Below are 25,280 nucleotides of genomic sequence, written 5' to 3'. Positions count from 1 at the left end.
TTTTTCAAAGAAAGATGATGTCCAGTAAACACGGGCTGTAAAAGGGATACCTTAAGAGCTATGATCAATTGTTCATTAGGAGAGATGTGTTTTACAGTAGCGAAGATGAACAACCGCTCATAGCTCTTAAGGTGTTTACAGGACATTCTTTTCTTGTTTTGATCCAAACTACAACCTCTCAAAATACAGAAATCAAAGAGCTTACATCAGAAGAGATTCATTTCAGAGTATTGACGATGAAGAAATACTCTTGGCTCTTAAGGTACATGTTTTAGAGCCTATGTCTAGTAGACTTTTTTGCCTTAAATCATTGTTTCTGTCATATCTCTGAATGCTGACCAATTCTCTTGGTATGTTCTGTATTTATTTATTTAATTATTTCACTATCTGTCATTGCTAATTAAGATGTTTCATGAATAATCCATGCTTCTATAAAGGCTTGATGCAACAGCGTGTGAATGAACCTCTTTTGACCAGATGACTCATATTAAAATCTAAGGTTGTGTGTTCACTCTCTGCTGGTTAGGTAACTAGAAACTGATGTTGACTGGAGATTAATTTCACATTATTGTTGCTAGAACTGTGGTGAAGTTGCAGTCTACATATAGGTTCTTGATAACCAGGAAAACAAACCACGATATGTTTTTAAGAGCTCACCTTTAATTTCATTAATTAGAGGCACAAAAAATTAAGAAAACTGCAACAGCTTTTGAATCAATAACATTTTATTTTTTACGATCCATTTTGGAATAATATAATTGCATTTTCTGGCATATGTTACAATTATGAATAATTTTTTTGATGGCTGCTTGTCCATAATCTTAACATATTGTTTCCATTGTTACAGTTGTCCAGACGATGGAATTACATTATTCTGAAACTGGTTGTAAACAATAAAATATTACTGATTCAACAGCTGTTGTGTTTTTCTTCATTTTGTGAAAACATACATGTACAGTTGCCCCATGAAAAGAACTCTTTGTAGATTCAAACATTTATGAACCAAAATGTTATCTTTGCAGATATAATTTTGTTTCTATATTAGACTGAGCGCCCTAGTTATTTTATATGCTGGACCATTTCTTGAGGTGTCAAAGAGCCTACCTGAATGTCCTTTCTTATAAAATTTCATATGGGGTCCTAGTTGTGGTGCAGGCAGATTCATTGCAACAAATGGTCTCAATTCGCATTCCATTAGTAAAAAGTAAATCCTTGTTACCATATTTTTAAGTGAGTTTGAAACTTATTATTTCGATCCATAACTATTTCTTAGAGTACAGTTGGATGTAGATGGTGGTCAACTGCCAATTCCTCCACCAAACATCGATATTCTACAGTGCTTGCTGATTTGAACATCTTCACTGATCGTCAACATTATCCATCATGTCATTAACAAACAAGGAGTAGTCAAAAAATACGGTGAATTATTTTTTTGGCAAGAACTGCTGATGCTACAACCATCTGATGTAATTTGTGTGGTAGCCTGATCAACTGAGACAGGCAGCATCAAGTTGGAACACATTTTGACTTGGCACTCAGCAGTCAGAGATGCTAGAGTGAGATGGTGTTCACTGTGTCTGTTGTGCATCATGGATTTTGAATAAAATGTGAACATTAAGTTGTTTCAAGTTGCAAAAAGTGCCACAGAAACACACAACATGTTGAAAGTGATGTATCACGATAATGCTGCAACTGTTTACAAGTGGTAAGAGCAGTTTAAAAACAGAAGTGAATCGGTAGAAGACGAGCAACATTCAGGATGTCCATTAACCTTAAAAACAGAAGAAAATGTGCAAAAGGTGGTAAAAATTGTTTCTTCAAAAAGGTGAATAACTATTCAAGAGCTTATTGAAGAACTTCTCTCTTATGGATCCTCGCAACGCATTTTAACAGATAATTTGCAAATGAGATGAGTGAAAGCAAAATTTGAGGGCATAGTGTGATCAGAGTTTATTCCAAGGGGAACAACTGTATACACCGAATTTCACAAGGACGGATGCAACATTTACGGAACAACGTAAGAAGAGAGAGACCAGAAAAATAGGCCAATGGCTACCTTCGTCCCAACAACAATGCATCGTGTCAACCTCTCTTTTGATTCGCGAGTTTTTGGCCAGAAAAAGTGTTCCCGTCCATCAGCATCCACCTTACTCACCAGATTTAACACCAAGCGACTTCTGGCTCTTCCCAAAATTAAAAATGTACTTCAAGGAAAACGATTTGACACCATTCCCAATGCTGATGGGACCATAACAGAGCAGCTGAATGCCCTTCCAAACCAAGTTTTCCAGAAATGCTTCCAGTCATGGATTCAACATTGGGGTTAAGTGCATTTCTAGCTGAGAACCATACTTTGAAGGAGATTAAATCAAATTCCATGTAAGCCTATTACTTTGTTTCTAATAAAATTATTCACTGTATTTTTTGATCACACCTCGTATACCATTGAAATTCATTCATTGATATTCCACATTTTCAGCTCCAGGGATGTTGTTTCATGCTGACTGCTCAGGTAATTTGCTATCTATTCCTTTGTCACAATTGACAAGCAAAAATATTTTCTGTCCATTAAGATTCCTCCTGACACTTGTGGTGACTGACACAATAAAAGGATAGTCACAGATTCCCTTCTCTATGTTACGTGAGTCAAGAAGTTCATGTCTGTCTGTCTGTCATCCTGAGGTGTCAGATAGTAGCCTAATGAATTGTTTCTGTGACTGCTATAGTCACATGAGATGTCTAGAAAACTCAAATATATCCATATCCCTTCAAACTATTCTAATCTCATGTATTTGCCAATCTACAGTTGATGAAGTTGAAATCTGCCAGTATTACCATAACACAATCATGAAATTTTCATGTGACATTGTCAAAGATTACCTGGGAGTATTCTACCAAGGTGAATTATGAGACAGGGGTCCTTAAAAGCATGTTGTTACCATATTTGACTCATCTTTGATGTTTACCTTCAACTAAATCATTCATATTCAACATGAGGAATAACTTAAATTTATTATCAAGCTCTTGATAGTGAAAAATATTCTGACAGCACTGATATACAGACTACCCTTAATTTACAATTTTACTGCTATTCATTTCTAGTTATAACATGCATTCTATTCCTAGTGCTAATTGGATAATTATTACCATTAATGAGAGAGACTAATGCTGGGACTTTACTATGGATTCTTATAAATATTTTAAATTTCTTCTCTGCAAGGGCAAAGTTCCCTTCTGTATTGACTTTAACCGATCCACCCCTTTCTCCTAATACGATATGTACCTCAATAGGTCTATGGAAGGTTTTTCTCTGACCTAAAATCCCATATGAGCACATAACAGTATTCTGTTATGTAGTTAGGTTACCTGATTACCACTTCTTGTTTGTCGTGCCCACCAAAGAGAACAAGGGGACACCTGTATCTCTTGACTTAATAGCAGAATTCAAGAAATCTGCATCAGAGATTGACACAATAAAGTATAAGGTTGTTGTTTAAGATCTCCATTTGCCATTAAACCAGCAGGCCACAATGAGTTCTAGGGAACTGATGATAAAGGCTGATTCAGCTAAGCTGTTCACCTCAGATATTTCTTGAACTGTTTAAGATACTGTAATTCTGTTTCCGCCCAGATGAATTGTGAGAATGTGCTCATTAAATGATATCTTCTCATAGCTATATTACTTGAGAGACTTTGTTATCAACAGCACTCTTTCAAACGTCATGACAGCAACTTCTGCTGCTAGTATCATATATCTAAAACAAAGAAATTCAACAGCATTTCATTTCACTCTCTTAAATCTAATTAGTAATTTCAGAGAAATTACATAATTTATTAAAAGGGTTTATCTGTTTTGAACGCGAGACTGATTGCTGTCTTATCCTATTATGGTAACAGTTCTAGTCTTGTTCCCAATAGCCTTGAAAGAAATGTGCACATCAAAAACTGAATGGATTTGTAAAACAGGGAACTGGGGTATAAGACAGAGGGGCGATTTAATCTCAAATAACACAGGCAAAGAGTGAATGTGTCACATTACTATTTCAAAGTTTGCTGAAAAAAATATATGTTGAAGTTCCATAAGATACCTCTCCAAAACTACAATATTTTCTGATGATATGTTAAAACACTACAGACCTCTCTAAATGAGAGTATTTGTGAAAATGTCATACTGAAAGGGAAAACTGAAAAATTGTAATAAAGAAACCAAAAGTGAGAGAGATCTGAATTTATTTTCAATAAATACTTTGTTCCCAATACCATGAGACATGATTAATAGATATATACTTATGAGTGTTTCTTTTTTTTTTTAATTGTAACATTTTGTGAATTATAAAATTATGTTTTGAAAATATGAATAGTCACAGGATGTTAACTGTCTTGATAAATGATAAAGTGGAAGGACTGCTAACTGTCGCTCATTAATGCATAAAATTCTCAAACTGTCAAAATATTTGTACAAAGAGATGAAAGAATCTGGAATTTCCTGGTAATTTAGAAATTATTTTCTCCAAAACCCCCATTCTAAATATTTCATGGTACTTTAATTGGTCATTGTATTTATGGAATGTACAATCAAGAGTGGGCAATACTTGATACTTCCTGGGAGATTAAAACTGTATGCCAGACTGAGACTCGATCTCGTGACCTTTGCCTTTCACGGGCAAGTGCTCTACCATCTGAGCTACCCAAGCATGACTCACAACCCACCCTCACAGCTTCAATTCTGCCAGTACCTCGTCCCTCCTACCTTCCAAACTTCACAGAAGCTCTTTTGCGAACCTTGTAGAATCAGCACTCCTGGAAGAAAGGAGTGCTAGTTCTGCAAGGTTTGCAAAAGAGCTGTGAAGTGTGGAAGGTAGGAGATGAGGTACTGGCAGAATTGAAGCTGTGAGGACGGGTCATGCATGGGTAGCTCAGATGGTAGAGCACTTGCGCATGAAAGGCAAATGTCCCGAGTTAAAGTCTCTGTCCGGCACACAGTTTTAATCTGCCAGGAAGTTTCAAATTGGTGCACACTCCACTGCAGAGTGAAAATCTCGTTCTGGGCAATACTTGTCTGTACAAAACGTGAGAAAGTTTTCAGGCAGACCCAGCTCTACCCTCAATGTTTAAACATCAAGGACACTTAAATATTTAAACTGATTGCTGATTTTAAGTAAATGTCATGCAAAACTGGTATTTCTGAATCAAAATAATTACTTTACAACATTATAAGTGAGTGGGAAAACAATTCATAATTTTGTCTGAAAGCTTTTTAAAACAAAAATTGGATACAGAATATTTATATCCATTTTTCATTTTATGATATTATTCACTAATTATTATTGTCTTCTGTCAAAATTTCACTTCTTAATGACTTCCCATGAATTAAAATTGCCTGCAATGTAGCGATCAACACTGCATTGTTGAAAAGAGTTCATTTGTTTTTCTTTTTCATCTCTTCTCACTGAATTTGTATAGTCAAGCTGAATTTGCACATGGATGAGGGTAATCCAATAAGAGAAGTACTTGGGAAATGGGAACTGCACACTGATCTTTTGATGATGACCATCTGAAAGCATTAGCAGGACCATGAGGGGTCAAAGGAGATGGTTATATCTTGCAGCTCATGAGACACACTTATAATCTGCCCCACCCTCCACTGATCTCCATACACAAGAAATGAAGTGGCTCACTAAAAAGTCTTCTAATGTATACTGTTGTCTTTGCATTCCACACAGAGTAACAGGTTGCATTTCATGGAGAACCATTCTCGCAATGTATATGTCACTCCGGGATGCAGCCCAGTAGTGACTTGACTGAATTCCCACCACAGGCTTCATTGCAGACTACTCTTCTCTCTTTTTTATATGGAATTCCCTTAATGTATTTTCATTTAGAATTAAGAGTTTCATGTTTGTTACTAATGTTGACATGGTGTGTACAAATCCAGTAGTATCTCTTATAGCATCAACACCTTCATGCTGGAGATTATATGTTGTTGCAAGATGTTTACAAATACCTCCTACCCCATCAAATGCACTTTTTCCATGACCTGTTGCTGAAAATATCCATTTTTTGTCTTAATTCTTGTACTACAGTGTTGACCAAGCTCATAAATCAGAAAGCAGTTTTTAAAATGAGATGCTGCACAATCAGTCACATACACATGTTTAGGAAATGCATGGCCTCTAGATGTTATGTCATCAATTATCACTCTGACAGTGTAGCACGTGTGTGCATTATCATAAATGGGAACATCACTGACAATAGCAAAACAGTGTGATGTTCCAAGGAAGTGAGCAACACATGAATAGAGATACCTGTGATGGGTGCCAGTGGTAACTTTGAATTTGGTTCTGCAAAGCAACAGACCAGTTCTCAGCAAAGTCGAAATGAAGAACTAATGTGTCAGTACTCTGGGATGTGGCTAATTTCACTTCTGCTGTGGCTTGTCTCTGAATCCTCCAGATATGATGGAGCTGTTCCTTTCATGACCGAATGCCTAACCTCTGTAACAAACTTCTCTGACTACTGTCTTCTTCACCAACTTTTCTCCCTCTCACAATGCATAGGTTATGTCACTGTCAGTATCCTGAAGGTGTAATGCTGCAACTGTCATCACTTCAAGCACCAGGACACATTGCACACTCCTGCAACATATATCTTGCGGCTTTTGACATACACACAAAAGCATCAAGACCATTGTGGTGTCACCGCCAGACACCACACTTGCTAGGTGGTAGCCTTTAAATCGGCCGCGGTCCGTTAGTATACGTCGGACCCGCGTGTCGCCACTATCAGTGATTGCAGACTGAGCGCCGCCACACGGCAGGTCTAGAGAGCCTTCCTAGCACTCGACCCCAGTTGTACAGCCGACTTTGCTAGCGATGGTTCACTGACAAATTACGTTCTCATTTGCCGAGACGATAGTTAGCATAGCCTTCAGCTACGTCATTTGCTACGACCTAGCAAGGCGCCATTATCATTTGCTATTTATCTTGTGATGCATGTACTGTCAGACCGATGTTTACCAATCATGGATTAAAGTTAAGTATTCCAGAAGCTACGTACTTTTTTTTACTAGACTCAACTCCTTTAACTGTTCCAGACCTCACGCCAGCCTGCGTGAGCTTAAACGCGTGCCTTTAGGCTATCTCATAGTGGCTTGGCTGTCTTGCCAAGTCACAGCAACCATCACTGTGTACTTCTTTCCTGTGACACTGCTTATGGTGAAACAAGAAAGTTTCAAATTAGTACAGTAAATACAAGTACATACTTCATTCACTGGCTGGTATTTTACCCATTTTGGTCGTAAAGAGTAGAATTTTGTGAGACCACTTTTTAAATTCAGGTTCTCCTTTTTCATTATGAGATATGCTTCTCTTATTGATCTTGTCCTATATCTATTTATCTTTCACTGACAAAGATAACATCAGCCTGGTTAGAACTTTGCCTGCTGCAATCTTTGTCATCAATTAGATAACATTCCAGAGCAACAGTAAGCATATCATCTTGCAACAGATAGGTATTTCTGTATCTGCTGCTTAGAGTATCAGTGTCAGTAACTGTACCTTTTCAATATAGGTGGCTACTGAGATACTAATATTAGGTTTTGAAACCACACATCATTTTTCATGCACATGTCACTATCTTCAGGTTCTGCATCAAGTGCATCCACATTATGCTCTTCACAAAGTTTTGAAGATGTTGCTTGTGTAAAACTTGTTTCAATTTCATCCACTTTTCTTTTTACATACTGTTTTCTTCTTGTGCTTCTTACCTTTCCTGGACGTTTAAGGGGTAATACAGTAGGTGCTACAGCAAAAATGCTGACATTCAATGCATCAACAACTTCACACCTAGGAATATAAACATTTCCAGTGTCTTTTTCAGTTTCGCATTTGGGTGATGGTGATCGTTCAAGTGGGCTGTCACTAAATTTGCACAATGGATGTGATGCTAATACCTTTACTTGAGGACCAAGATATTTCTGCAATATCTGTGACAGATTTCCAAAAACTGTGAAGTGTTTTTCACTTTTCTTAAAAACGTCTTCTAGTGTCTTTTTTCTTAGTCCACACACCTCACTCTTTCACCACTGTATTTCCTCACTGACATTGTATCTAATAAAAAGTTCAAACCAACCACAAAACTCGATGCAGAATGGTTTAACTGCAAATTCTCATTCATTTGTTGTAAACAGAAGAGTGCTGGAAATAGTGTTGCCAACATGCATAATTTTCACTAGAAATTCAGTGATGCGAAATATACAGAATTTTTAAAAAAATTTTAACACTTTACACAGAAAAATACTGCCCACAGCGTTTGCACTTACTACTAACATATTAAACCAACAATATTTTGTGTGATTCTCAAAAGTTTTCGGATGGGGGTTTTCAAATAAATAATTCGTAAAAACTTGTAAAAATGCAATTCTTTTACATTTTTAGTAATAAATATTTACATAATACATATACATGGGGCAGAGAAGATACTGTTTATAATTATATCAGTAGCATCTGGTAATGTGACAGAAAAGATAGTGTTCTGCGACTTTCCAAATTAGAGGGGGAGGGGAACAAAAGGAAATTAAGTGGAAAAATTAACTTAAATTTCATATTTTTGTCTTAAATTTGTAAGTCAATGAGTGTGTGGGTATTAACCTAATTTCAACACAATGAAGAGGAAGCTTTAATGCAAAATATCTTCCAGGTCTAATACATATTTTTTCTGGAGAAATTCATGACCACGAGTTGAAATGACCTGTGTGATCAGAGATGAAATCACCCACGTTTAATGCCAAAATACACATTTACAGTGCAAAATTACATCTGTAAAAGCAACAAAAAGGAAATCACAATGTGGCCATAAACACTTCCTTAATATTCAATTTATGTCATCATGTCTTTGAAATTCTGCCTACTGCAAAATACGTCTGCAGTTACTGATGCAAGGACTTCTGGAAAGACTGGAGAGATTTCTTCAATATCATTCCACATGCTACAACAATGCGTTGTTTTAAATCCTCTTGGGCCAGTGGAACTTTTATAAGGACTTCATCTTTAGAGCTTATCCAACACAAAAAAGATCCAGTGGTAACAAATCAGGTGGACACATAGGAAAATTGATAATGTCTTCACATCCTACTCAGCGACCAGGAAATAAATGGGCGAGTGTTGTCCTAGCCACAAGTGAGTAATGAGAAGGGCACCAATCTTGCTGTTAACACATCTACATATTTAACGTGGTATTTCCTCTAGGAGAGCCAGTAGCACTTTGGTAATAAATTGTCTGTATCTTTCAACCCTTAACCCATGCCATTTTTTGTAAAATGAACATGCATGGTGTACTTTGTACACTTGTAAAGAATAGTTGTCTTTATGTTACCAAAGTAAATTTACATGAACAAAATCACTGTCTGATCTTCGTTTAATTAAATAGTGATGAAATAAACTTACATAATATGAGCTAAAGTGCTGTTTAATTAAAAAATAATGCAATAAACTTTCATTATATCACTCTGTTGCCACAGTCAGTGATACCCCACGTCATGACTCACTCGAAGCATTAAACAAATCAGTAGCATCAGATCCCAGCCAACCCTTTATTTGATTACTAATTATATTGTAGACAACTGCCTCATTGTTGCATTTTGCTGCTGGATCATAATCTGGGTCATTTTCCTGCAAGCAAAATAAACTTTCTCACACCTAGCTCGCTGTTTATTTTATATTACTGCTGCTTATTTGGACATACAATAACATAATTTACTACCGTGTTAGTTGAAACAATAATGAAGGAATAGATATGGGCTCGCAATTGCGAAACAAAAATGGAATGGTGCAAAACAACTTTATTTTTGGTTGGCACACTTTATACACAAGTGCACCTGCTAGAGGGTTATGGTTCCTTCAATGAAGCAAGGATCAATCACGTAGTCTCCAATAACCCAACAGCAAACATTAACAACCTTTTGCCTCTGATGTTCAACCCACCTCAGCCAAAGCAGATTCTCAGCAACCCAATAACGCTTATTTCTTACATTCAGCTTTTGATAATTTGTAAAGGTAGCTTCATGACTAAAGAGATTTCTCTGAAGAAAGAACCCGTTGTCCTGATGCTACATCAGAAACAAGCAACAGAATTCCATGTGTTTTCTGCAGTCCCATTGATTAATAAGCTGGTGAAGTTAGACATGATATGTATGGAAGCTCTCTGTGCACAGATTGTAAACAACACAGGGCTGACTTACTAGAGAGGCACTCACAGTTTCTCTGGATGAAACATGTGGATTGTGTACAACAACTGCCAGAACATTGTTTCACACTCTGCTCACTGCACACTCTCCTTACAACCTGCATACTATTCCAGTGCCATTCCAATAAGAATTTCTAGCACACACTGAGAACAGTCATTCGTCTTGGACATCATCTGTTGGATTACCTTTGTTCATACAGCTTAATTTTACTTCTGTGTTCTCTGTAAGGAAGTAGTACATCTAGTTTCACTTAGTTTGCGGAAGGCATTTAGTTTTACAAACTAACCAGCATTCGACACATGTTAATGACACAGGGAATGAAAACTAACTTTCCTATCCTACCCTTTTGTATAATTATCATTGCAACACAATACTCCAATTCTATTTCTATTCCACTTGTAAATGTAGTGAGAGAAAAACAAGTCTATATCCCTCCATGTGAGTCTTAATTTCTGTTATCTCACCTTCATGGTTCATATGAAACATGTGCATTGGTGGCAGTAGAATTATTCTGCAGTCAGCTGCAGACGCCCGCTGCCTAGTCAGCTGCAGACGCCCGCTGCCTAGTCAGCTGCAAACGCCCGCTGCCTAGTCAGCTGCAAACGCCCGCTGCCTAGTCAGCTGCAAATGCCCGCTGCCTCGTCACCTGCAAACGCCCGCTGCCTCGTCACCTGCAAATGCCTGCTGTCTAGTCACCTATAAATGCCTGCTGTCTGAATTTTCTCAACAGTGTTTCATGAAAACAGTGTTATCTTCCCTCCAGGGATTCACACTTGAGTCCACGAAGCATCTCAATAATATGAGGGTTGTTCAATAAGTAATGCCCCACATTTTTTTTTTCCTCAGAACGTATTTATTGTTAAGAGTCAGAATTTGGTGACAACATCCATCAACATGTCTTGTCCATGTCCTATTTTTCTACATAGTCTCCATCACATTCTATGGCTGTATGCCAGCAATGTGGAAGAGCATGTATTCCTTGCTGGTGAAAGCACAGGCGTAGCCATGTTTTCACTGCATGTCTGACACACTCGTCATCTTCAAAATGTGTTCCCCATAGAGAATCTTTAAGCGGCCCAAGGAGATGGAATTCCGAGGGTGCCAGGTCTGGTCTGTAGGGTGGATGAGGCATTGGTGTCCAACCCAGTTTGGTGACGTGTTCCTGGGTTCTCAGACTTGTGTGTGGGCGTGCATTATCGTGTTGGAGCAAGATTGTCCAATCAAACATGTCAAAAATGGTTCTTGAGTTTATTCAAAGTCTTCACGTTTGCCTCTGAATTGATGGTTGACCCTTTAGGTATCACATCCACGAGAATGACACTATCACAATCTCAGAAGATTGTCGCCATAACTTTTCCGGCAGAGGGGGTTGTCTTGGATTTCTTCTTTTGTGGTGAATGAGGATGATGCCACTCCATAGACTGCCTTTTTGTTTCTGGCACAAAGTGGCACACCCAGCTTTGGTCCCGCATAACAATCGTGACAGAAGGGCCACTCTTTCGGTCTCGAAACGCTCCAACCATTCAGATGGAATGGCCTTTCTTTTAATCTTGTGGTCCGCTGTGGGTATTTGTGGAACCCTTCGTGAGCACCTCTTCGAATATCCGAGAGTCTCGATCATTGCAGACACACTTCCAATGCTGACTGACAACTGTAGAGCCAATTGTCGAGTTGTGGTGCACCAGTCGGCACAAATAATGGCATCTACATGATTTAGCATGTCTGGAGCGGTGGCTGTGACAGGATGTCCCGAGCATGGCTGATCATGGAGCTCTGTTTCTGCATTTCCTGAAGCTGTAACTTTCTTTACACATTGCCCAACTCTACTCCTATCAGCTGTAGCATTGCCATATGCTGCACACAAACATTTACGGATGTTCACCACAGTTTCTTTTTCTGCACGTAAGAATTCAATAACAGCACACTGCTCCTAGCAAATCGTATGTAGATGCCATTTTGGCACTGTACTACGGCTCTGACATCTGCCAGAACGGTTCAAAATTTGACCAGCGCACAGAACAAACATCAAATGTGAAGCACCAAGGACATTCGTCTATGTATATTAATGGATTTTCAAAAAAAATATGGGGCATTACTTATTGAACGACCCTCATACTTTCATGTTGCTCAAATACATATGTAACAAATCTAGCTTTTAAATTGCTTCCATGTCTTCTTTTAATGTCACCTGGTGGTTAAATGAGCTACACTTTCTCAAAATTGTCCCAGTAAACTGAAGTTGATTATTTGCCTTCGCTACTTCACATTCCTTGTGTTCATTCCACATCATATCACTCTGTAACATTATGCCTACAGACTTAACTTTAGTGATGTTGCCAAGCAGCATGTCACTAATACTGTATGTAACAGTATAGGGTTATTTTTCCCTGCTCATCTGCATTAACTTACATTTAGAGCAAGCTGCCATTCATCACACCAAATAGAAATTCTGTCCAATTCATCCTCTAACCTCCTACAGTCACTCAAAAATGATACATTCCCATGTACTATAATATCATCAGCAAACAGTTGCAGACAGCTGCTTGCCCTACGCATCAGATCATGGACAAGAGCAGTCCTACCACATTTACCTGGGGGCACACCTGGAGAAAACCAGGTCTCTGGTGAACATTCGCCTTAGAGGACATTAAACTGGGTTCTAATGCTTAAGAAGTGTTCAAGCCACTCACATATCTGGAAAACTATTCTACATGCTTGGACCATAGTTAAGAGTCTGCAGTGCAGCACCACGTCAAATGATTTCCAGGAAATATAGGAATATGGACTCCGCCTACTGCCTTTCATCAATGGTTAGCAGGATGATATGCAAGAAAAGGGAAACCTGAGTTTTGGAAGAGTGATGCTTTCTAAATCCATCATGATTTGTGGACAGGTGGTTTTCCATCTCAAGGACATTTATTATATTATCTCAGGATATGTTCAAGAATTCTGCAGCATAATGGTATTGAGGATATTGGTCTATAATTCTGTGGGGTAATTCTTTTACCCTTCTTATACATACAAGTTACTTCCACTTTTTCTAATCACTTGGGGCTTTGTGCTGGGTGAGATATTCGCTATAAGGTCGTAAAGAACTCCTGTAATACCACCTTTTCTATGAGATTGAAAACTAACATTCAACTCTCTGTATCCATGTAGTGAAGTATCAAACTACTGGCCAAAGACAATGATGATTCAGCACTAACTGTATTAGTCAATCTATATGCATTGTGTGTCTTGCTACATTCTTCTGTTGTCAGCATAATGTTAAAGAAATAGTTATTATTGGGATCTTTTTGTTAATTTACATTTTAGCTGCTGGAATGTTGCAATGCATGGAATGAAAGATGCCATTGTTACTATTGTGAAATATTATGGATGTAATTTAATAATATGGAGTCAATAAATTCAAGACTTGTCTGTAAATTCAGGGTGAGGCTGAATCAAATACTTTTCTCATTTCACCTAACCTGTAGCAGTTTCAGGAATATGTGGCATGGAACTGGAAGGCGACTGAGCCGCTCGCTACAAGCCTGAATACGACTGAAAACATTATTTCATCAATTGCAACAGATCACTCCATCTCAATATTCCGGCTCGCATGATGACTGTGTAGCCAGTCCACCTCATTTCAAGCCATTTTTCACTTCATCTCAATAAAATTAGTCCTACATTCTTAAGATTGGTGAAGCACATATAGAATTTGCAAAAGACATTAATACTTAAGTACATATAACTCCATCAACACTTAACTTTTATAGGAAAGGGAAGGAATAATATACTCTCTGTAATACCTAATTCGGATTACATCCAGACTCGGTGACTTACTTGTTTCCAAATATTTCAGTTGCTTCTCAATGCCACAGTTGTCTATTATTATGTCCTCCATAGGAGAGTCTGTGCCATAGTCAAACAACGGTATGTCTGTACAATCCCGCTGCATGAATGATTTCTTAAACACAAGGTACAGTGGTGCAAGTCCACATCAATCTTGGTACATTAGTCTACCAACTTTCACATGTTGACATCTGTGCATTCTTTTTTGAACCAACAGTCTCTGCTTCCTCAGCATTTCCTGAATTTCATTATTAAACTATGGTGGGTCTTTTCAGTCCTTAATCTGCCTTCTTGGCACATACTTCTCTAGAATGTGATCTACAATCAGTTTAAGCTTTGCCCATAATTCCTATACATCCATTATATTGGAACTTAATGATGTCCACTCACTTCTAAGTAAGGTGTTAACAACTGCTTATCTGCTCTTTCCAGCATAAATACACTCCTAACCTTATTAATGGATTTAATAACTTTAGTAATCATCATTGCTATGATGACATCATGATGACTAATTCCTTCTTCACACTGACACAGTTGATAAGATATAAAATATTTCCATTTCACATAGGTTGTCATACTAACTGTGAAGATGTTCCATGAAAATGTGAGCAACTACTTCACGTCCATGTCCACGCCCACATCACTTGCATTGAATCCATAAACATTCCAGGGTACATTCTCTACATTTATGTTGTCCCCAACTAAAATGAAAGATTGAGGTATTTCTGCACTACTGAGAGTGGATGTTCTTTGAATGATTTTATGACTGTTACAGCAGAACAGAGTGGCTGGTCAAAACATCCAATGATTAACTGGGAGGGAGGGAGGGAGGGAGGGAGGGAGAAAGTAAAATTAGAGTTTAAGGTCCCACTGACATCGAGGTCATCAGAAATGGGGTTAACTCATGTTCATGTAGACCAGTCACTCGTATCCAGATAACTTTATAATTGGATTTGATTTCAGCCTCAACAAACACAATAATTTTGTTAATTACAATAAACACTCTGCCCCCTATAGGATCTAACCGTCTTTCTGATGTACATCCCATATCTCATTAAATATTTTGGTGGTTGTTACCACAGGTTTCATTCAGCTCTCAGTTCTGAGAGCCTTTTAGCAAGGCAGTAAATTCAGGAATGTTTAGACAATATAATGCTAAAATTTTGATAGCTGAAGCGCCTTTGCTTTGCCTGCGATCTGATTTCCTTCTCAGCTGACATTACACATTTTGTTAGTTCATATGAAATCAGTAACTTCCTGATAAGACAGCAATCAGTTTAATGTTCAAAACACGTAAATCCTAAGTTACAAATATTATAATTTCTCCAAAACAAGCAACCGGATTTTGGAGATTGAAATGCTGTTGTAGTTGTGTCTTTTAGAATTACGATACTGGCAACATTAATTACAACAGCTTCATTTAGTAGAGAAATGTTGATACTAATATTTCTGCAATTAATATAGCCACGAAAAGAAGCTATATGTCACTTCATGAACACTTTCTCACGATCAATCTGGGTGGAAACAGAGTTACTATACCTTAAAGGGTTAAAGAAATAATTTTAAAATTTTATTTTATACATTTTCTTCAGATCCTTTCATGCAGGTGTGATCGGATATGGGACGAGTTAAAGAATATATAAATGTAGATTACAAACACCGTGGTACAGTTAATGTACAAAAACAGTTTTTGATGTGAACAGCTTAGCTGAATCACCCTGTATATCTTGTTAGTGTGTGGCTTGGTGATTAAACAAGTTAAGTGTCAGACTACAGATCTAAAGATAAGGTAAGCACCACACAAAGCGTAGGCCTCAGGCCAGATCAAACAAGTCGACTGCTGCCTACAAGGTGGTACGAGGAGCAATCTCTGATCACGGTACATGTGATCAGCATGTTATCAATCCCTCCAGCTGTTACTGCCAATAGATGAACCTGCTGGTGCTGCTTATTTACTCAAGCAGCTCCTTATGTGGCCTCACAAGGGGCTCCCTACCTCAGAAAACAAAATCTAAGAAGGGGTCTAGGAACTGAATCCAGATCCCTCTGCATTGAAGACAGAGATACTAAGCGTTTGGCTACAAATCTAAAAGTTTACGGTTCAATACTTATTCGGTATTATAATCTTTCTCTGTCAGTTATTGGTTCTTTCACCTCTGACAATTATTTGAATATGGGAAAAATGACAAGTAGCACCAAGGTTTGGAGCTCATGTTAAAGATGTGGGTCCCCCTATAACTGGCTGTCATTCTCTAATCAACCCTCAGGTCAAGGACAATTTTAGTTAGTTCTTGTTGCCAATATTTTTAGTGGTTACATATTCTGAAGCTACTTAATAGCTGCACAGAAAAGCATCTACAGACTAGGATGAAATTTCAGTTTTATTGAAGAAATGTAAATAGAAGTCATTTACACTATCAGGTCACCTAGGAAGATATGTTCTGTAAGGAGGTATATTCCAGGCCAAGCTGAACTGCCGGTTGTCAAAAACTTTTATAAAAATGGGTGAGGAGGAGTTAGAGGGGGAAGGGATCTCCAAAGTACAGGGATGATGTCTTACTTTTACCTTTGGACAAACTGACTGAGTAAATAATGCCTAACAATAACAAATTTCCACTTGTTAAAAGTATTTTCGAAGTGAACACACCTGAACAGTGCAGTTTGCTTCTTATGCGCTTGTCAAGAGCAATGACAGTTCATAACCAGCAGAAGTATTCTTTGTTCTCTCCAAAACTTTTGGTGGCGTACACCTTGTTTTACTTTTATCAGTATTTGAAACAAACGAGGTAAAATGGAAAACTCATGTTTCATTAGAATTATAGTTAAAAGATAGGTAATATTATTCAAAAATAGTACAAGGTGGCAAAAACAAATATGGCACGACATCCTTCTTAGCATTTTGTGACAACGCAGCTGACAGAAATCTTTCATTGAGCTCTATGGTGGCTTCTTCCAGAATTTTCTGTAAAGAGCAGTTTCACTAGGGTAACTTATTTCATGTCAGAATTATAAACATTCTCTAGGCTAGTTTCCTTATTGCCATTCTCTATAAAAACAGTTCTTATATTAAAGAAGAGACCTATTGAGATTTATAGTTAAGGTGAAAACAATGTCATTATAAATAAGAACTATTCATCAGTTATAATATCACTACATGTTGTAAATTACAGTCCATCACTGTGTTTTTCTGCCTGTATGTATCTCTCAAACTACTGCACGGATTTTCATTTATGTAATATAATTAGATAGATGATAAGATCTACTCGCTGAGTGGCAGCAGGAGAAAATGTATATAGAGGTTATAGATATGTGCAAGCTTTTGGAACCAGTGGTCTTTCTTCTGGCAGTTGGGTTGGGTGGCAAGAAAGAGGGATAAAGGGAAAGGACTGGTGAGGTTTTAAGAAATGGGGAGCAGTTCTGAGTGGCTTCTCTGAATTCTCCCTATTTAGTGAACCATGCAAGTCCTTTTCCTTCATCTCTTCTTTTTCCTTCAACATTTCTGGCAGAAGGAGGAGCCATTGGCCCTGAAGGCATGCACATTTCCTTAGCCTTTATGTGTGTTTTCTCCTACTGCCACTGGTGAGCAGATTTACTGCCATTGGTGAGCAGATTTTTTATCTATCCAATTATATTTTCAAAAACAGATTATTTTTGTTGATATATTGGTTTTCATTGAGTGCCAATATGAAAAGGATAGATTGCTACTCACCATACAGTTGAGATGTTGAGTCGTAGACAGGCACAACAAAAAGATCAGTAAACACGTAAGCTTTCAGCCAGAAGGCCTTCTTCTGAAATAGACTACTGAGGCCAGCGAGACACAGTGTGTGTGTGTGTGTGTGTGTGGTTTTTTTTGTCTATTTCATAAGAAAAGCTTTTGGCCAAAAGTTTGTGTGTTTAGCAGTGTTTTTGTTGCGCCTGTCTGCAACTCAGCATCTCCGATACATGGTGATTAGCAATCTACCCTTTTCATTTTGCCATTATTCAATTATGTATTTTCCACAGTTTGGTTTTCCACTAATAGACAGATTCCCAAGGAAGGTTTATGTACACAATTTATAAACATATTGTGCAAATTGACTGAACTATGATGATGACGACGATGATGGTTGTCGATTACACCATACCCTCTGAGAACCCTCCCGATGCGCATAGCTTAAATTGTACAATTTGGAGTTACCATTCAATTACCTAATGTTATCCACTGGATTTTACTCACAGCTGTACAGAGTAGCCCATATATAAAATTACCTCGATACCAAACAAGTCATCCCATGGTAGACACTTAGTGCTACCCACACAATGCCAGGGACAATCATCAGTTCTCACTATTTATTATCTCTCTCCATCTTATATGTATTAGTGAGATAACACAGAACAGTTTTCATAGTGGTAGCAAAAGGTAGATATCAAAGGCAAATGATACTTATGCCACAGAAACAAACTTTGTTAATTCACTATTAAAACATTAATGAAAGAAAAATTAGTTTATGCAATGCCTTGTATCATAGTGCATTTATATACAATTGATTATAAATGATATTAACAGAAATTTTTAACTTTTGTCAAGCATATGGGACAGCTTGATGCATGTTCCACAACTGCAGTATTGGTTTTAAATGAAATGTCAGCACCAGTTGCAAAAGTGCAACTGGTGCTGGCATTTTATTCAAAAGAATTTTAAGCAATAATTTTGATTTACTCTTACTTGCAGTGAAAAACAGAATATTTGTACTGAGGTCTGATAAACTGTACTATGGACTGAAACTGTGCAATATAGCAGAAATGTTTTTGGGATGTAAATAAAAATACATTTAAATATTTTTATACAATATGCAGTTCATAGTCATTTGACAACAAATAGTTAATTTTAGAACAATTTACTAGGTTTCAACATACTTTAATAATTAAATTATGAATACACAACAAACCTAAACGGTTTAACACCAGAATGTGTCAACATATGTATCTTGAGATTAGACTTATTTTGGAACATCTTGCCACAACGATCACACGTGCAGGCTCCAACAATATCTTTGTGATGGACTTCTTTCATATGTCTCTGTAAGGCTGCACGAGACCCAAGGAGTTTGAGGCATATCTTACACTGGAATTCTCGCAAGACTTCAGCCATATCTGAAAAATTGTTGGAACAAAATGAAAGTCATCAAGCAAATGTGTATCCATGATAATGAAACTGACAAGTGAGAAAACAAAATAAAGAGCTCAAATTGCAACACCTACCAAAATAACAGAAAGACAGTGAATCCTGCACAAGATCAGATACTTCAACAATAATTCTAGTTCTGTTTATTTAAGGTGCAACTTGTGAACTACTTTGAATTTTGTGTGTTGATAATCATTTCCCTATCAATCCTTTCACACTGGTGATGTGATTGATGCGTAGTGTGCTGTAGACGAGCGCCAGACCCACTCAGCCATGCCCGCAGTACGGCACATTTTTCGTGCTCCCCGCGGCGCTACTCTCTCCTGCTTTCACACACTTAGTTTTGTCGCAATTATTGGACATTATACTATATGTTTATTCAGGAAAATATTTATACAAATCACAAATGTTTTTGATATTGTGTGTCATGTCTGTGCACAAATCCAAGTCTGGGGACGTCAATGGAGTAGCACGTGAACGTGATGTAGAAGCAGCTACAGTAGGTGTTTCATGTTCATCATCAGATTCAGACAATGATTCACTTTCATCTTCGGAGTCACTACGCAGTATGAGAGAAAGAGCTTTGTCCACAGTATATCACTTATCTGATATATCACTTCTAGTAGAAACTAACTGTGGTTAATAACACGTCACTTCAGATTAGAAACAAGGCGGCAAATGAGCAGTTTAGCAGGCTGAACAAAGCCGCTAGATGGTGCTTATGTCAAACTTCGACACAAGTCGAGTGTAGTGAAGTGGAGAAATATGACGCGAGGCAGAACTGCTACAGCAGTTCACCGGCTGGGCAGCACGGGCTGCACTCGAATGCTGCAGCAGTCCACCAGCTGAACGACACATTTGCTCCCAACTTCTGTAGTTGTTCACTGTGGCGAAAGGGTTAAGACAGTCCTAGCATTCATTCATACCGGATGTCCCTAATGATTAGTATCAAAATTACGCAGATCACAGAGAATGAAACTGATTATTTTGCTATTCAAACCAGTGATAAAAAATGAATATTTTAGGCCATATGATGACTTAAATGTGGGTCAGGCACATATTTGTAAACAGCTTGTTTCATAACAAATAAGTGCTTTCCACTTCAGTGTTGGTAGCACTACCTCAAAAAACAATACTGAGCTGTCTGTGATTTGTCAATTATGGAGTTTCACTATTTACAATTTATGGTGTGCACCACACACCATTATTCATTGCAGGAACTAGCATATGTGCAATTAATGGATCGTGCACATGAATGTAGTACCTGGAAAGCCAAATGAATGTAGAGAATACAGCTTTGCTGCAGGCATAATCTTAATTCCAAGAAATTTATCACTGTGGATACAACGTTATGAGGAATTAGCTTGTTCAAGTTACAGAAAGCTGGCCAAGGTTCTAGGCAAAGAATTGTTTGCACAGTAGTATTTAAGGTGATGGTGTTGGACTGCAAAAAGATGGTTCATCAATAAGCATACAATCTGGTGGTCATAACTTTGAACAGCTGATACGGGTTTTTAAGTTGTTCCTGAAAGCTGTATATTTTCTATGTGAAGAAAAGAAACATTTTTGTTTCTGACTAATAGTGTCTTATCTCAAAATGCTCAGTTTAGGAACCCTGCCCACCAGCAACTCTGTTTAGCGTAACTTGGCAAACAAGTTTGGTGTTTGAAACCTATGTCGTTTCAGTCTGATATAAAATGTAAGCTGACATATGCCTGAGAGAGTGGTAACTGCAATTCTGTTAATGTAATTTCTTCTGAACTGTTCTGGATAGGACAACGATAATTGAACGACTAATTCTGATGTAAAAAGTCAGTTGCAACCAAGAATCCACAATATAAGAGTCAACATCAATTATTTCCCGAAATTCTCTCTAACAGACTAAACTGATTAAATTCCTATAACAGCAATTTATTTTATTAGATTTTAAGACTACGTAAACCATGGACCTTGGAGAGGTGGAGCATCTTGCTTGCCTCAATGATACAGATGGCATCCACAACTGAGGAGTATTTGCGGAGAGGCCACAGTAACAAATGAATCCTGAAGAGGGACAGAGGCCTTTTCAGTAGATGTAAATCATTGATTGATCTGGCCTTGTAACATTAGCCAACATGGTCTTTCTGTTCTGATACTGCAGGAATCTGAAAGCAAGAGGAAACTTTAGCCATTATCACCCCCCCCCCCCCCCCCCACGCCTCTCGTGCATGCAACTCTACTGTATGGCATAAACTCAGGGGAATGCCGTCAACATGTAAAACAATAAAACAATACACATTCTATAGGCGAAAATGTTGGATGTCTGATCCCTTAATCAGATAGGCACATTAGGAAAATGTAGAAAGGAAAATGGATGGGTTGAAGTTAGATATAGTGGAAATTAGTGAAGTGGGGTGGCAGGAAGAACAGGCCTTCTGGTCAGTTCAGGACATGATTATCAACACAGAACAGATAATGCGTAAGTAGGCCTAATAATGAAAAATAAAACAGGATGAACAGGATAGTGAATGCATTATTGTTGCCAAGATAGACACAAAACCAACACCCACCACAGTAGTACAAGCTCACATGCCTACTAGCTGTGCTGATGAGGCGACAACACCTGGTTTAAGAATCATGAAAGAAGATTACATATGTGGAAGAGACCTGGCAATACTGGAGGGTTTCACACTGATTATATAATGACAAGACATGGGCTTAATAGTCAGATTTTATTACACTACAAGGGATTTTCAGGAGCAGATGTGGACTCTGACCATGTTTTTGTTGTTTTTGTGGTCTTCAGTCCTGAGACTGGTTTGATGCAGCTCTCCATGCTACTCTATCCTGTGCAAGCTGCTTCATCTCCCAGTACGTACTGCAGTCTACACCCTTCTGAACCTGCTTAGTGTATTCATCTCATGGTCTCCCTCTACGATTTTTACCCTCCACACTGCCGTCCAATGCTAAACTGGTGATCCCTTGATGCCTCAGAACATGTCCTACCAACCGATCCCTTCTTCTAGTCTAGTTGTGCCACAAACTTCTCTTCTCCCCAATTCTATTCAATACCTCCTTATTAGTTACGTGATCTACCCATCTAATCTTCAGCATTCTTCTGTAGCACCACATTTCAAAAGCTTCTATTCTCTCCTTGTCCAAACTATTTATCGTCCACATTTCACTCCCATACATGGCTACACTCCATACAAACCACTTTCAGAAACGACTTCCTGACACTTAAAGCTATACTCAATGTTAACAAATTTCTGTTCTTCAGAAAGGCTTTCCTTCCCATTGCCAGTCTACATTTTATATCCTCTCTACTTCGACCATCATCAGTTATTTTGCTCCTCAAATAGCAAAACTCCTTTATTACTTTAAGTATCTCACTTCCTAATCTAATTCCCTCAGCATCACCCGATTTAATTTGACTACATTTCATTATCCTCATTTTGCTTTTGTTGATGTTCATCTTATATTCTCCTTTCAAGACACTGTCCATTCCGTTCAACTGCTCTTCCAAGTCCTTTGCTGTCTCTGACAGAATTACAATGTCATCGTCAAATCTCAAAGTTTTTATTTCTTCTCCATGGATTTTAATACCTACTCTGAATTTTTCTTTTGTTTCCCTTACTGCTTGCTCAGTATACAGATTGAATAACATCGTGGAGAGGCTACAACCCTGTCTCACTCCCTTCCTAACCACTGCTTCCCTTTCATGCCCCTCGACTCATAACTGCCATCTGGTTTCTGTACATATTGTAAATAGCCTTCCACTCCCTGTATTTTACCCCTGCCACCTTCAGAATTTGAAAGAGAGTATTCCAGTCAACATTGTCAAAAGCTTTCTCTAAGTCTACAAATGCTAGAAGTGTAGGTTTGGCTTTTCTTAATCTAGGTTCTAAGGTAAGTAGTAGGGTCAGTATTGCCTCACATGTTTCAATATTTCTACAGAATCCAAACTGATCTTCCCCAAGGTCGGCTTCTACCAGTTTTTCCATTCGTCCGTAAAGAATTAGCATTAGTATTTTGCAGCCGTGACTTATTAAACTGACAGTTCAGTAATTTTCACATCTGCCAACACCTGTTTTCTTTGGGATTGGAATTATACCCTTGAAGTCTGAGGGTATTTCACCTGTCTCATACATTTTTCTCACCAGATGGTAGAGTTGTGTCAGGACTGGCTCTCCCAGGACTGTCAGTAGTTCTAATGGAATGTTGTCTACTCCCAGGACCTTGTTTCGACTTAGGTCTTTCAGTGCTCTGTCAAACTCTTCACGCAGTATCATATGTCCCATTTCATCTTCATATACATCCTCTTCCATTTCCGTAACATTGCTCTCAAGTACATCACCCTTGTATAGACCCTCTATATACTCCTTCCACCTTTCTGCTTTCCCTTCTTTGCTTAGAACTGGGTTTCCATCTGAGCTCTTGATATGAATATCAAGTGGTTCTCTTTTCTCCAAAGGTCTCTAATTTTCCTGTAGGCAGTATCTATCTAACTCCTAGTGAGATAAGCCTCTACATCCTTACATTTGTCCTCTAGCCATCCCTGCTTAGCCATTTTGCACTTCCTGTCAATATTATATTTCAAGCGTTTGTATTCATTTTTGTCTGCTTCATTTACTGCATTTTTATATTTTCTCCTTTCATCAATTAAATTCAATATTTCTTCTGTTACCCAAGGATATCTACTAGCCTTCGTCTTTTTACCTACTCTGACCATAATTTATGTTTAATAACTGCAAACTGAAGCTGAAGAAATTACAAAATGGTAGCAAGTTAAAGAGGTGGAATCTGATTAGCATGAAGAAATCAGAAGTTGTTAGGAGTTTCTGAGGGAGGATTATGCAACATTGGACTCAAATGGGGAAAGGAACAGAGGGCATAGATAATTTTTTCCTGGGAGAGAGAGAGAGGGGGGGGGGGGGGGGAAGGATAATTTCTGTTCAAGTAAAAGATGTTTATTCAGGGGCAAATTCCAAAGTATCAGCAGCTGAATTGTGAAATGGTTTCAATGTTTAGAACTGGAACAAAAGTTGCATCTACTCAAAAATCTGGTACAGACAAATGAACTGAAAGAACTGTAGTAGAAATCACTCTGTAAACCTGGAGTACTTAGCACCTGTAGACAGTATGTCATGCGACAGTCCACTTTAAATGCTTTCTTTCCCAGCATAGTTGCCCTTATATTGCTTAATATTTCAAATCGTCACCATTGCTTCAGTTACTTCTGTTAACAAACCAAGAAATGTCATTTTTCAGACATGAAGTTGGAAATGGAGAAACGTTAACACTTTTTTTTTTAAGTAGTTGTTGGTCCCATGATGGTTCCTAAAAAGAGGCAATGGTCATGTGAAATGAAACTTCCTGGCAGATTAAAACTGTGTGCCGGACCGAGACTCGAACTCGGGACCTTTGCCTTTCGCACTCAAGTGCTCTACCATCTGAGCTACCCAAGCACGACTCACGCCCCATCCTCACAGCTTTACTTCTGCCAGTATCTCGTCTCCTACCTTCCAAACTTTACAGATGCTCTCCTGCGAATCTTGCAGAACTAGCACTCCTGAAAGAAAGGATATTGCAGAGACATGGCTTAGCCACAGTCTGGGGGATGTTTCCAGAATGGGTAGCTGTCCATTCCCACGAAATTAATATAAAATTGCACTTATCTCTTACTCAAGAATTCTTCCTTTTTTCTTCTGTTGCAATCCTGTTAAGTCACAGTCTATTCCACCTACACTATGTGACCAAAAGTATCTGGACACCCCCAAAAATAAACGCTTTTCATATTAGGTGCATTGTGGTGCCACCTAATGCCAGGTACTCCACATCAGCGACCTCAGTAGTCATTAGACATTGTGAGAGAGCAGAATGGGGCACTTCTCGGAACTATCAGACTTCGAACTTGGTCAGGTGATTGGGTGTCACGTATCACATGATTGGGTGTGATACGTCTAAACATTTCCACTGTTTCTGGTGTGACAGTGAAGTGGAAACGTGAAGGGACACATACAGCACAAAAGCGTACAGGCCGACCTCGTCTGT

The 25,280-nt window shown here is 38.2% G+C and overlaps 1 protein-coding gene across 1 annotated transcript in view; it reads right to left on the bottom strand.

Moving 5' to 3' along the window:
* The window catches only part of LOC124788521, a 130,006-nt gene that overhangs the window by 27,496 nt on the left and 77,230 nt on the right, over positions 1-25,280 (bottom strand). The window contains exon 8 of the mRNA XM_047255791.1: positions 19,012-19,216. Coding sequence (XP_047111747.1) covers positions 19,012-19,216 — 205 coding nt within the window. The remainder of the gene's footprint in view (positions 1-19,011; positions 19,217-25,280) is intronic.

Source organism: Schistocerca piceifrons, chromosome 3 (genome assembly GCF_021461385.2).
Source record: "Schistocerca piceifrons isolate TAMUIC-IGC-003096 chromosome 3, iqSchPice1.1, whole genome shotgun sequence".
Taxonomy (NCBI): domain Eukaryota; kingdom Metazoa; phylum Arthropoda; class Insecta; order Orthoptera; family Acrididae; genus Schistocerca; species Schistocerca piceifrons.
This window is presented reverse-complemented; position numbering and strand designations above follow the sequence as displayed.